The 14,930-nt window shown below is 41.1% G+C and overlaps 1 protein-coding gene across 2 annotated transcripts in view; it reads right to left on the reverse strand.

The window, feature by feature from the left end:
- Positions 1-14,544, reverse strand: part of PSEN1 (presenilin 1) — a 65,441-nt gene extending 50,897 nt beyond the window's left edge. The window contains exons 1-2 of one of the 2 annotated variants that reach the window (XM_060261443.1): positions 14,464-14,544; positions 11,116-11,244 (exon numbers count right to left, since the gene is read on the reverse strand). In XM_060261443.1, the coding sequence (XP_060117426.1) occupies positions 11,116-11,196 (81 nt within the window). In that variant the 5' untranslated portion in view covers positions 11,197-11,244; positions 14,464-14,544. The other variant, XM_060261444.1, reaches the window with a different exon arrangement.
- Positions 14,545-14,930: the final 386 nt, after the last annotated feature.

Here is a 14,930-nt window from a genome sequence, read left to right on the forward strand (position 1 = left end):
CCACAAGACTGACTGTCTGTTGCTGGAGGTAAGTTCTCTTATAATTAAAAATTACAAAATGAGCCATAGGTTAAAAAAAAGTAAAGTAGGCATATCCATAAAAAGGAGCAGATAGAAGGGCAATAACATATAAGTTTATAGAAGGTGACAGAAGTGATCTAGAAATATAAAGTTTAACCTTCTGTACTATCCTAGTGTTTCTGAACTTAACTACATATTACTGTACAGCCATACTAATTTGTCTTCATAAGTAAAAATATCCAATTAAAATGGATTAACTAAAAAGGTAGTCCCCTGTGCAAGCACCAGTTGTTTCCGACTCTAAGAAGCAGCAAAATCTATAAAAGAGACTGGATTTATACCCTGTCCTTCACTACCTGAAGGAATCCCAAAGCAGCTTATAATTTTTTCCCCCTTCCCCTTCCCCCTCCCCTGTGAGGTAGGTGGGACTGAGAGCGCTCTCCCAGAACTGTTCTTGAGCAGAACAGCTCTGAGAGTTATGACTGACCCAAGGTCACTCCAAGCAGGTGCATGTGAAGGAGCAGGGAATCAACCCAGTTCTCCCAGTGGGGAATAAAACCTGGTTCTCTCAAATAAGCATATGTGCATTCAACCACTACACCAAACTGGCTCTCAGAGAGAGAAAAAGATCACAGGTTTATGAGACAGCTGTACCCATGATACTAAACTTCCCATTCTGATGAAAATTAGAAATATGGGTACCAGTTCCCTGCATTAAACTTATACCTAATAAGGCCATGAGAACATCAACTGATGGATTTATAGAGATATATTCAAGTCTTAAGAAGAAAAAGGTATATTTTTGAATATTGATTCTTCATTCCAAAAGGTCCCTGTGTCCTACACTGAGATGAATTTCTAACAAAATCACGTCAGCATTATTAAGAGTATTACAAACATTTGTAGCAAAATAAACATGAAAAAAGTCTTAAAAGAAATTGCCCCTCAGTAAAAATTTAGCCTAAGAAACTGCACTCAGGACTGCAGTTTAAAACTATTAGAGGATAAGCAAGGAAATAACACCACCACCTGGAAAGTCATTTTGTCTGTTACATCTGAGTAAAGGTGCATCTTGCATGACACAAGAAACTGTCACTTCAAACACATCTTGTTCCAACAATTAGAAAAATCACAAATTCCTACCTGATTAGCATTATACACAGAAATAAGACATACCAAGTGCACTGGAAGCAAAGGTACATATTCCTCACTGCCATCAGCCATTATGCATCTAAAGTATCTGAAAGTGTTTCAATCAAACCCTTGTACTACTGGGTTATAGGCAAATATGTACTGTGTATATTCAAGACGGATGAGTAATACTAAAGATAAACAGGAACGCTGGCAACTATCGAAGTAAACAGTTAATTTCAAACCCAAGGCAATAGAATTGAAGGGGTGGAACAGAACTGTGCCTGGATGAAAACTTCCTCTGCTCTTTGCCAGTGCCTTAACTCCCAACTGGAAATGAAGGAAGCGGTGCCAGACAACACTATGCTATGCACAGCATTGCAGATTTTCCCATTACTGGCTTCTATACCTATGCTAACCCTTTGATTCTCTGGTACTATTGAGAGAATCAGATTAGTGGGCTTGGGTTCTGCAGGGCTGTTAGAAAGTGTGTGTGTACCCGTGTAATAGCAAATCATATCTATTTGCTGAGAAATATTTAATTTATCCTTCTGATTATATTAGGGATCAGCTTAACTGTTGCATGCACTGCATACATACACACACCCACACAGCCTCAGCAGACTGGCAAGTGGGAGAAGTTCTCTCTCTTCCGCTCGTCTTCTGTTTTGTCAATTACTACTACTTTTTAGAGATAGGATCACTGCCAAGCTACTCCCAGCACCAACCTAGAATTTCCCAACTTCTCTAGTTCCATTTCCCCGAAGAGGGGCCCAACCCAGGCACAATCTTCTCCCAGTCAGTCACTTTAACCTAAGACAGGAAACTTTCCTCTTCCTTTAGGAGCCGACAGTATACTTTTTCTCTGTCAGCTCCAACTTGTTTTCACACCCTAGAGGTGAAAATAGCTTTTCTGACCACTGAAAATCAGAATAAAGATGAAGTCCCACAAATATAGACTTAGAACCTGCCTTGGCTTTCAAACATGTAGGCAGGACTTTTAATTTTTTTTTTAACTTGTCTTTTAAATCAACTCACCCTCTCTCTGTAGTTTTAATACTATACTTGTGAACTAATTTATCTGACTGATGATGAGCTTGTAACTCAGGAATCTTCCTAATGTGTCTAATTGTTCTCAAACATTACTGCAAGGTTTAGGAAGAGATATGGGAGGAATACTAGAGGTATACTTTGTGGACACAGGATGAGCCTTCAGGCTTCCTTGAAATAAATCTCTCTAAAAATCTTAATGCCTTCCTGAAAAAGCTTCATGCTCAAGGAATAAAATAATGTAAAGGAGATGACAGTAATGTACTGAAAGAGCAACATTGTGTAGGGGCCAGAATGAAGCTTTGATATGCCACACATAGGAAGCAGAAATTTGGTATCAGATGCAGAGAAATCATTAACTTTAATACAAAAATTTAACATCTACTGTTCATTAAGGTTTTCAAAAGACATTCAAATGATAGTTGGATGCAAGGAACTGAAGATTTACAAGCATCTGCTATTTTGGCTGTGAGCAATGTTGAGAGCAATACACTTTGACACGGATGTTGCCCTCTTGCCTGATCCTGTGTACATCTGCCAAATACACTACCTACACAGGCTGAGAACCATGGATATGCATTGTATTTATTTATTTATTTATTTTAATTCAGACATTACAGTTTTTTGTAACAAAAGAAGGGCTTAAACGGTCTTGTTTCAATATGTGTACAATAGTGAGATAAAGGGATTTAGAAGTTCTCTGTATGTCAGATTCTGGGTTTCCTTCTCATTCAGTACTAGCAGGGCTTTTTTTAAGCAAGAACACACAGGAATGCAGTTCTGTCTGGCTTGGTGTCAGGGGGTTTGGCTTAATATGCAAACGAATCCATGCTGGGCTTTTCTATTAAAAAACCCTGCATGAATTAATGGTGATGTCAGGAGATGTGGCCTAATATGCAGATGAGTTCCTGCTGGGCTTTTTCTATCAAAAAGCCCTGAGTACTAGGCATTTGATATTACTGTCAACCAGTGTTCCCTCTAAGCTGAGTTAGTGTGAGTCAGCTCACAGTTTTTTGGTCCCTGGCTCACATATTTTTGTCTTAGCTCAGGAAAGATGGCCCCAGAGGAAACTAATTTATGCAGCAGCCAAATCAGTAGCTCACAAAGTAGAATTTTTGCTCACAATACTTCATAACTTAGAGGGAACACTGCTGTTAACATACCCATTTTGATTGGATAGAACATAAGACTGTTAAGTGTTGTGGTGGAAAGTGCTGTCAAGTCACAACTGACTTACAATAAACCTGCAGGGTTTTTAAAGCAAGAAATGTTCAGAGGTGGTTTGCCACTGCTTGCCTCCATGTAATGACCCTGGTATTCCTTGGAGGTCTTCCATCTAAATGCTTGCCAGGGCCGACCCTGCTTAGCTTCCGAGATCTGATGAGATCAGGCTAGCATGGGCTATCCAGATCAGGGTTACTGACTGTTACTGGAAATAAAGATTTCATAATGAATCACAGTTTTACTGACAAGGCAAAGAACCAAAGCTGCCTATGAAGCCACATATTTAATGAGAAAGGTTCCTTTGGGACCAGTTTACACATGCAAGATCCAATGTTAAATAGCTTTCCCCTCCAAATTATGAGACTGATCATTTACCTGTCTTTTATTACAACAAAATGTAATAATTACAAAGCTTTTAGCTTTCACACTGATTTATCAGATCACTGGCTTTAGTATTGCCAAGGATTCAGAAGCAATCTCATTATTATGGGAGAAACTGAGTATATTTTGCCACGGTTGCCAGGCCCACTTTCTTGATCAAAGATCACTGGAGTCTTCATGCTTGGTTGTTGAACACTTCTTCCAACAAGCAAAACACCTTAGAACTAGGGTTGTCAATCAAAAAATTTTTGGGTAATATCCGGATCCGGAAATATTCGGTAATAAATTTTTCAGTATTCCGGATATCTCCAAATAGTAGTATCCGGATATATCCTAATATACTGAGATATCTAGATATATCCGGCTCCATTATACCCTATGGGCCATTGAAGTCAATGGCAACATAGGCTATATTGGAAGCCGCCTGGAGGGGAGGGGGTTTGGGGGAGAGCCCCCAAAATTGCAGTGAAGCTTCAGGGGACTCTCCCCCAATGAACCCTGAAGTCCCAAAACGATTGGACCAGGGGGTCCAATCCCTCTTCGGGTGCCCCTATCCCACCATTATACCCTATGGGCCATTGAAGTCAATGGCACAACATAGGACATAATGGAAGCCGCCTGGAGGAGAGGGGTTTGGGGGAGAACCCCCAAAACTGCAGTGGAGCTTCAGGGGACTCTCCCCCAAGGAACCCTCAAGTCCCAAAATGTTTGGACCAGGGAGTCCCATTCCAGGGGCACCCAAAGAGGGTACCCCTATCCCACCATTATACCCTATGGGCCATTGAAGTCAATGGCAGAACATGGGGCATAATGGAAGCCCCTGGGGAGGAGGGAGTTTGGGGGAGAGTCCCCAAAACTGCAGCAAAGCTTCAGGGGACTCTCCCCCAAGGAACCCCCAAGTCTCAAAATGTTTGGACCAGGGGGTCCCATTCCAAGGGCACTCAAAGAGGGTGCCGCTATCCCACCATTATACTCTATGGGCCATTGAAGTCAATGGCACAACATAGGGCACAATGGAAGCCACCTGGAGGGGAGGGGGTTTGGGGGAGAGTCCCCAAAATTCCAGGGCAGCTGCGATTCTCTCCCAAGACCCAAAAAGGCTGGACCTTATTGTGGGCATCCCAAAAGACTTTACAAAGACACACACATCCCCAACAAAAAACAGTAAAACACAACCAACAGCTCAACAGGTCAGGTCACCACCAGGCCTGGCCAAACATGTCTCAGGCTCCAGAGAGGAACAGCCAAGCAAAGGCCAAGCACCCAAAACCCAAAAGCAGTCCAAACCACTTGCATACACCCCAACACAACCAGGAAAAACAGTAAAACACCACCAGCAGTTCAACTGGTGAGTAAGCCACCACAGCCTGGCCAAGGGAAAACAGAGGAAGAAATCAGACCCCACACAACCAGGTCAACCAAAGCCTGGCATAATTTTTACAGGCAACTCCAAAACATTTTTAAGATTCCCAGAAAAGATTATAAAAATAACACAGATTAAACACTTTAAGCCAGATCATGCCAGAGCCCACCCCCCCAAGCAACCCAGCCCCCAACAGTAAACCAACCACCCAAAGCAGGAGGAAAACTAAAGGCTTTCAAAAAGTTAAAAATAAACCTGCTTCTAATCTGAACAGAACACACGAAAAAGGAGTCATTTTATCAGATGAAGATCCTCCAGTCTACCCAGAAACACCAGCAGCTAAGGCCAGGCCACAGAGAACAGATCACAGCGAAGGGCACAGAAGCTCTCTCACAGTCTCTCTATGGTAAACACAGCAGCTGCTTTCTTGGAGCACACAACAGCCCTGAGCCATCTGCAAAATGCATCTGCAAAAAGGCAGTTTTCGGTAAATATTTGTTAAACCCTATACCAAATTGACAGCCCTACTTGAAACCTACATGGAACTGTGCTACAAGCAGTGTTCCCTCTAAGCTGTGATCCGTCATCTGAATTATTATATCTGGGCCACTGATTATATTCCAACCTGCACTATGAGTCCGCCTGCCTTTGCTATATATTACTGTGTTGTGTTGTTTTGCTTTTAATTGAATGTTATTGGTTTTACTGTATTTGATTGGTTTTACTTGGATGTACCCTCTCATGGATTGCTGCCTTGACATAGCGAGAGCGTTTGTTCGGTTCCGTGAGGCTGTGGGCTATGCCATGGCAGGGCCACCCAAGATGGACAGGCCACAGCTGAGAACCCAGACAAAATGTGATCCACTGGAGAAGGAAATGGCAACCCACTCCAGTATCCTTGCCAAGAAAACCCCATGGACAGTAACAAAAGGCTAAAAGATATGGTGCTGGAAGATAAGCCCCTCAGGTCAGAAGGTGCCCAATATGTTTCTGGGGAAGAGCGGAGGGCAAATCCAAGTAAACACAGAAAGAGTGAAGCGGCTGGGCCAAAGCTAAAAGGACGCTCTGCTGTGGATGTGTCTGATGATGAAAGAACAGTCCGATGCTGCAAAAAACAATACTGGATTGGAACGTGGAATGTAAGCTCTATGAATCAAGGTAAGCTGGATGTAGTCAAGTGAGATACGGCAAGACTGAACATCAACATCTTGGGAATCAGTGAACTAAAAGGGACGGGAATGGGTGAATTTAGCTCAGCGGATCACTACATCTATTACTGTGGGCAAGAGTCCCGCAGAAGAAATGGTGTGGCCTTTATCATTAACAAGAGAGTGAGGAAAGCAGTAATGGGATACAATCTCAAAAATGACAGAATGATCTCGGTCCGTATCCAAGGCAAACCATTCAATATCACAGTAATCCAAGTCTATGCTCCAACCACTGATGAAGAGGCTGAAGTGGACCAGTTCTATGAAGATCTACAACACCTTCTAGAATTAACACCAGAAAAAGATGTCGTCCTCATCATAGGGGACTGGAATGCCAAAGTAGGAAGTCAAAAGGTAACCGGAACAACTGACAAGTTTGGCCTTGGAGAACAAAATGAAGCCGGGCAAAGGCTAATCATGTCAAGAGAACAAACTGATCATAGCGAACACCCTCTTCCAACAATCTAAAAGGCGACTCTACACATGGACATCACCTGATGGGCAACACAGAAATCAGATTTATTATATATGCTGCAGTCAAAGATGGAGAAGCTCCTTATAGTCAGCAAAAACAAGACCTGGAGCTGACTGTGGCTCAGATCATGAGCTACTCATTGCAAAATTAAGGCTTAAACTGAAGAAAACTGGGGAAGCCATTACGTCATTCAGGTTTGACCTTAATCACATCCCTTATGAATATACAGTGGAGGTGAAGAATAGGTTTAAGGAACTAGAGCTGATATACAGAGTGCCTGAAAAACTATGGACGGAGGTTCGTGAGATCGTACAGAAGGCAGCAATCAGCACCATCCCAAAGAAAAAGAAATGCAAGAAAGCGAAGTGGCTGTCTGATGAGGCTTTACAAATAGCTGAAGAAAGAAGGAAAGCGAAAGGCAAAGGTGAAAAGGAAAGATTCACCCAACCGAATGCAGATTTTCAGAGAACAGCAAGGAGAGATAAGGAGGCCTTCCTGAAGGAACAATGCAAAGCAATAGAGGAAAATAATAGAATGGGAAGGTCAAGAGATCTCTTCAAGAAAACTGGAGAAATCAAGGGAACGTTTCATGCAAAGATGGCCATGATAAAGGACAAAACTGGTAGGGACCTAACAGAAGCAGAAGAGATCAGGAAGAGGTGGCAAGAATACACAGAAGAATTATACAAGAAGGATCTCAGTGTCCTTGACAATCATGACAGTGAAATCACTGACCTTGAGCCAGACATCCTGAAGTCAAATGGGCCTTAGAAAGCATTACTAACAACAAAGCGAGCGGAGATGACGGTATCCCAGTTGAGCTATTCAAAGTCCTAAAAGGTGATGCTGTTAAAGTGATGCACACATTATGTCAGCAAATTTGGAAAACGCAATAGTGGCTACAGGATTGGAAAAGATCAGTTTATATTCCAATCCCAAAGAAGAGTAATGCCAAAGAATGTTCAAACTATCGCACCATTGCACTCATATCACATGCCAGGAAGGTCATGTTAAAGATCCTACAAGCTAGGCTTCAGTGTATGTAGATCGGGAGCTACCAGAAGTTCAAGCTGGGTTTCGGAGCGGTAGAGGAACTAGAGATCAAATTGCCAACATTCGCTGGATTATGGAGAAAGCACGGGAGTATCAGAAAAACATCTATTTCTGTTTCATTGACTACGCTAAAGCCTTTGATTGTGTGGATCACAACAAACTGTGGCAAGTCCTTAAAGGATGGGAATACCAGACCACCTCACATGTCTCCTGAGAAACCTGTATAAGGGTCAAGAAGCAACGGTCAGAACAGGATATGAAACAACTGATTGGTTTAGAATAGGAAAAGGAGTTCGACAAGGATGTATATTGTCACCCAGCTTATTTAATTTATATGCAGAGTAAATCATGCAGAATGCTGGCCTTGATGAAGCACAAGCCAGAATTAAGATTGCCGGGAAAAACATCAACAACCTCAGATATGCAGATGATACCACTCTAATGGCAGAAAGTGAAAAGGACCTAAAGAACCTCTTGTTGAGGGTGAAAGAGGAGACCACAAAAGTAGGCTTGAAATTCAACATCAAAAACACTAAGATGATGGCATCCCGCTCCATCACACCTTGGCAAATAGAAGGGGAAGACATGGAAGTAGTGACAGACTTCACATTTCTGGAATCCAAAAGCACTGCAGATGGTGACTGTAGCCATGAAATTAAAAGACCTTTGCTCTTTGGGAGGACAACTATGGCAAACCTAGGCAGTATAATAAAAAGGAGAGACATCACCCTGCCAACAAAAGTCTGTGTACTCAAAGCAATGGTATTCCCAGTAGTAATGTATGGCTGTGAGAGCTGGGCCATAAGGAAGGCTGAGCGCAGAGGAATAGATGCCTTTGAGATGTGGTGCTGGAGAAGAATCTTGAGAGTCCCTTGGACTGCAAAAAGATCACATCAGTCAGTCCTAAGGGAAATCAAGCCAGACTGTTCCCTGGAAGGTCAGATGCTGAAGCTGAAGCTCAAATACTTTGGTCACCAAATGAGAAGGAAGCACTCACTGGAGAAGATCCTGATGCTGGGAAAGACAGAAGGCAAAAGAAGGGGACAGCAAAAGATGAGATGGCTGGACAGTATTACTGATGTAACTAACATGAATTTGAGCAGACTTCGGAGGATGGGGGAAGACAGGAGGGCCTGGCGTGACTTTGTCCATGGGGTCACAAAGAGTTGGACTCGACTGTGCAACTGAACAACAACAAAAACTTGGATGTAATCCACCCTGAGCCCATTTGGGAAAGGGCGGATTATAAATTTACCAAAATAAATAAATAAATAAATAGGCTGAGTTAGTGTGAACTAGCTCACAGCTTTTTAGCCTCTGGATCACGCATTTTTGTCTTAGCTCAGGAAAAATGGCCCCAGAGCAAAGTAATTTGTGCAGTAACTCACAACTTTAATGCCAGTAGCTAGTGGAGTAGAATTTTTGCTCACAAGACTCCACAGCTTAGAGGGAGTATATATTGTTCTTACTGCCACAAACTGAAGAGAAAGAATCATTTTTACAGATAACTTATCTTTAAATAAGCCAATACAATGAACTGATTAGAATGACAGACTAGGATCTCGGAGTTCATAATATCTCATCTGCCATGAAGTTCACTGGGTGATCTACGCCTAGTCACTCTCCCTCTCAATCTATCCTAGGACACAGAGTGGATATTAGGATCAAATGAGGAAGGGAGAACTACACATGGTACTCTGAGTTCCCTGGGGGAAGGCTGAAGTAAAATGTACTAGGATTGAATAAATGCAGATTTGAAAATGGTCACAAGCAACTCAGCAATTTAAAAAGCTTTAGTGCATACTGTCTAGATATCGCACCTTGCCAATGCTCATTTTTGTCATTCAGGGTACTCTTAAATTAAACATAAATGTTAGTCCACTCTACTGATGCATCTTTTACAAACCCAACATGTTAACTCATTTTGTGTCTCTCACTTTCATTATATACTCAACAAGAACAGCATAATGGAGACAAACAGCCCAAAGACAGTAAAGCAAGATAGTGCAACAGATATGTAAAAGATGAAAAAAAACCCAGAAGTATTATGGGATGGATGGATAAATTACAAAATATTTTCCTATATTAAAATGTTATATTAATTTACATTCCTGCAAACAGAGAGGTTATAAAAAAACAAGTGCTTACAGTAGGATTTAATCTGTTTTAGTTTCAGCAAAGTTTATAAGTTCCTTGAAGAGATCTAAAGGGTAGGTAGAACATGCATAAGGCCTTTTCGGTCTATCCCTTCTTAAAGCAATCCCTCATACTTCTGGTGGAAGTACTGAATGCCAAGAGATACCAAATAACAGCATTCAGTGCAGGGAAGGGCACAGGCAAAAATGAAAACCAAGGAAATCATTGCGATGTACACAGCTGCCTTAAGCAAATACATGGAATTCTCTGGATTGTGTATATTTTCCAAGTTACTACAGTGAAATTCTGACTGACCCAAGTCATGTGATTTTTTGCTGAATTCAGAGCTGCATCCAGAAGAGGTGAAACAAAAAAACTGAAGAGGAAAATCTTTCAGATTCCAATCAATTGCTTTTGAACACAGACATTATTCTGAGCCTTGATTGTGACCTCTTATCAGGCATTAGTGCAATTTTGAATTTTCCTCAGCAAGACTGGGAGAGGAAATATTCAGATATGAGAAACAGAGAACATAGCACATGCTAAGCCTCATACAGGTGCCTCAAAATGGTCTGTAGTATCTGTTAGGTTCTCAGCAACTGGCACACTTAAACTACTTTTATATATCCAGTAAAGGGGGGGAAGCTTTAAGTTCTGAGATAAAAGCTACCCAAGGTGTCCAGGAAACCAACAGTATACAGTCTTGCAACTAACAATCCATTATGTGCTGAAACTGGCTTTGTCTGCAGTAACTATGCCCTGCATAATCCTACACTATACACAAAACGAAGCCATACAGAATAGCCTGGTAACTCCTCTCTAAATATCAGAATACTATCATTCTAAAGAAAAAATAAACATGCAGTATGAAACACATTCAGTTAACAAAAAAATAAAACTAAATATACAAATACTTTTCTGTGGTTCTCATCATCACATTCATAATTGCAAGAACTGTTTAACAAATATTAGGAGCTTTACTCCATGCCTTACTGTTATTTTGTATCATAAGTACCATGCATTAACCACTCAGTTTATGTTCTGGTATGTAAAATAATTGCTTTCTTACATACAGTATTGCTTAGGTGGTTGTCAGGGGAGTTTTCTGTTAGCTGCCCATGCTGGAAATGTATGTTTGCAGAGAGTTCTGTCATTGGGACTCTTTACTCCTCAGAACCTTCTTTCTTCTCGAAACACTGCAACTGTAATTTAAAACAACAACAATTACATGTTCTGAAATCCTATATTGTTTTTTGTATGTTAAAACGAAATTAAGCTAATTTCTTAGCTGTTAGCTATCTAAATTAGAGCAAAAATTAAAGCTTGTTGTAAAGGGACCTGGTGTACACCACTGAATCATGCTCTTCTGTCCTCATGCATGTGTATTCCTTTCTCCTCTTCTAGTTCTGGAGCCAATTATAGATGATGGCAAACTGGCTTGGTATTAACTTTGGTTTGCATTGATGGGGACATAACACTGGAAAACAGGGGTGAGGAAAGGAGAAGTATGGGGGGGGGGGTTCTCCCAACTGTCTCGCTACACTGGGAAGGCCTATGGGCCACTGAATGGTGATAATGGAATGTATCCAGACAAACCTGCTATATGACTATTGCATATTTCACATACTTCTCCCCTCCCAAATCCAGCCTGGCATAAAAAAAAAGTTTTCAAAATTTGTACCTAAATAAACTTTCCAAACAGATCATGGGCATGATCCTAAATCTTGATAGCTGGAAGTCTGATGTATAGTATCAATCTAGGTAATGTGATGCTCAGAATTTAGAAGAAAACAGTTTACGTAAAGGAAGCAAATATTAACAAATGTCTAAATGGAGAAACTGAGCCACTGCCAATAGAGGGTCATGTTAAAAAAATGAAGAGGGCTGGTTGAAGAAAGGCTCTGCTAAAGATTTAAGGAAGAATAAGAAAAATGGTCTACTGACAAGATAACAAAGACTGTTTCAGGAGCGCAACATGACTGAAGGCAAGGAATGCAAAGGTACTTACATGCAAAGTTTTACATATTTACTTGTAAGATGCACTTTGTTAAATAATTTTTTTTCTGATTCCCCCCCCCTTCCCCAAGAGGGTACCAAGATGAATACATTCAAATGCGGAATGCAAGGCATACATTCATGAGTTCAGGTCTACTCACCTACATATTATGCAGGTGTAAAATACTAAATAGAGGTCTAAATATCAATGAGAATACATTTAACTATATTCTTATACTCTCCACCCCAAGGTCGAACAATGAAATGTAGAAAATAGCATCAGAAATCCCAAGGCCAGGAGAAATCTTAAAATGTCAGGAAAAAAATAAATATTTAGAATTTAAGACAAAACAAGCAGGTGCAAAATGTGAAAAGCATTTTGCAAGATCTGAATCCAAAACTACTGTTTCTAAAACACCCATTAGGCATTAGCCTAGCACTAAAATACTTAAAACCTGAGCCAAACCAATTATCCAATTAAGTGCTTCCTAGCATTTGAATTATTTCAATTTAGCCATCTGGGGTTTTTCTATGATACCATTGGGGCATAAACTAATTTGCTGCTGGAAAAGGAACTCATCTGAGATCAAGTACAGGCCCACAGGAAATGGAACTAAGGCAGCAACCAGCTAACCAAATTGAGACCAGGAAAAAGGGTCAAATGATTTCCTGCTTAACTGAAAAGAGCAATTTAAAAAAAAACTCATCTGTGGTTTTAAGGAGATAATTAAAGATACAGCAGAGTCCACTGACATAAATGCTTTCTTCTCACCATGAACTGATATTTTAATAAGGTAATTAAAAACTGCAATTCCTCCAGTTTCTAACTGTGGCAAGATCAGTAGGTTAAGCTGATGAGACAAATATCCTTATTTCACCCATTTGTAAGATTGGAAAAGCTTTAACCAAAGAATGTCTGTGATAAATCGCACAGAATTCAGATACCTGCAAATTAGTGGTCAGCTAATTGAAAGTTCAATGTTCCTCTGTTCTGACTTTAGTCCATATGACCAAAAAAACCCCAACCAACTGAAATATTTTTAACTCTTCAGTGGGATAACATTAAACAGTAAGTGTACAACTACAACATATTATTAGAGTTTGTAACAAAGCCAGGGCAAGAATGTTTCAAAAGTAGCAAAATAAGGACATTATACTAAAAGAACAAAAAGTTAAAGATGACTGTATTTATTCATAGTCATTAAAGGCCATCATGGGGGGGGGGGGGGAGACACTGTATCCAAAAAGCTGCATTTTTAATGCTTTAACCCTATGCATACATATATGTCAGTAAGTATATGTATTGTACCAGCAAGTAAAAAACTTAGTATTAGCAAGTAAAAAAAAACTCGTTCAAACAATTCCCTCTCCCAAAGAAACCCATGTTAAAATTCAAATGTTTATTGTCAGCCAGAAAAATGTGCAAAGCAGCATGATATTAGCATTACTCTCATTAATAACTTGTTCTTCAAGACCCCTGCTGACAAGTACTGGATAGTATTTTAATTGCTACTCTTCACTGTGTTATTTTGAACTGTCAGAACACAGCTTCCGTGTGGACAAAAGCAGCCAAATTCTGCTAAATGAAGTGCCACCCTCTCTTATTTAGAGAGATAGAATCAGATTTCCTTGTCTATGCTTTCATAAGGCGGAATCAGGATTTAGGGCTACTATTTTTCTTTAAAAGAAAATCTGTGTCAGACAGAAATTCAACAAAGTTCTGCAACATCGTCTCAGTACAGAGGGAAACTGCAAAGGACAAATTTCTGTATGCTGTAGAGCTGCTAAAAACAGCAGTATCAGTAAAAAAATAAAATAAAAAACTGAACTTCAACCAGGGCCTAATTCATTCACAAACTGGTATTTTCTGGGCACACCCCCAAGACTGATTTCAACACCGCTTACAAGTACACAGTGGTCAAGAAGTGGAAACTTCTTCCCTCTTTCAAGCATGAGATCTGAAGAGAAACCAGAGTATTTTTCAAGCATTTCCATACATGGTTTAAGGGAGGCATTCTAGTTCACGTTGTCATGAATCAGGAGTCCAGGTGTGCAGGGAAGGGAGAATGGTCTTTATTTCAAGTTTAAAACCGCAGACTACAAGGAAACGAAGAAGACCCTTTACTCTAGGACAGGAAGTTGGTAAGAGCCTACTACGCCCATTAGGATGTAAATACGCGTGTGAAGGGTGGCTGTTGGGAGTAACCGGGGGAGGGAGAATTCCCTAGGGCTGCCGCCTTACTCCTTCATACCGCTTTCTCACCTCTCCGCATTCAGCGCCTTCACAAAGCAACTGCTTACCTGCCCTCCTCAAAGCCAGCCCGCCGGTTTGTTTCCCTTCCGACCCGAACTCGGAGCACAGCTCTCCCCTAACGCTTCCGGCTAAGGCCCCGCCCAACCCTCCTATTTCTTCAGATTAACCTCACCTCCGCCCGCTCTATGATTCACCGGGGTTTGCGCCTGCGCATTATCCGAGCTTTTCTTCAGCTGATTGCGGCGGCGCCGGCTGACTGAAAGTACGACCATAACCAGTTTGCCTGGATATAAAACGGCTGCTTTGGAGCGTAGACTGCGGCCGCCGTAGGAAGGCTCACGCGCATGCGTAGCACGAAGTTAAGAACGCGTACAAAGGGCAACACCATCAAACTCGTGAGACATTTGGGGTGGGGTGTTGTTTCCGTCTAGCATACCGTTGTTACTGTGGGCTGTAAATTTGTCACTTGAAAGTATTCAACACAACTTGCGTGATTTTCTTGAGGCTAACACCGTATCAGTAACAAGCTTTCGCCTACGGGAACCAATTTCTTCGGCCAGTTTTACTGACACATTGCAGTACATCTGGAAATGAACATTAGGGTTGCCAGCTCTAGGTTGGGAAATGCCTGGAGATTTT

This window comes from Heteronotia binoei, chromosome 21, assembly GCF_032191835.1.
Source record: "Heteronotia binoei isolate CCM8104 ecotype False Entrance Well chromosome 21, APGP_CSIRO_Hbin_v1, whole genome shotgun sequence".
NCBI classification, from domain to species: domain Eukaryota; kingdom Metazoa; phylum Chordata; class Lepidosauria; order Squamata; family Gekkonidae; genus Heteronotia; species Heteronotia binoei.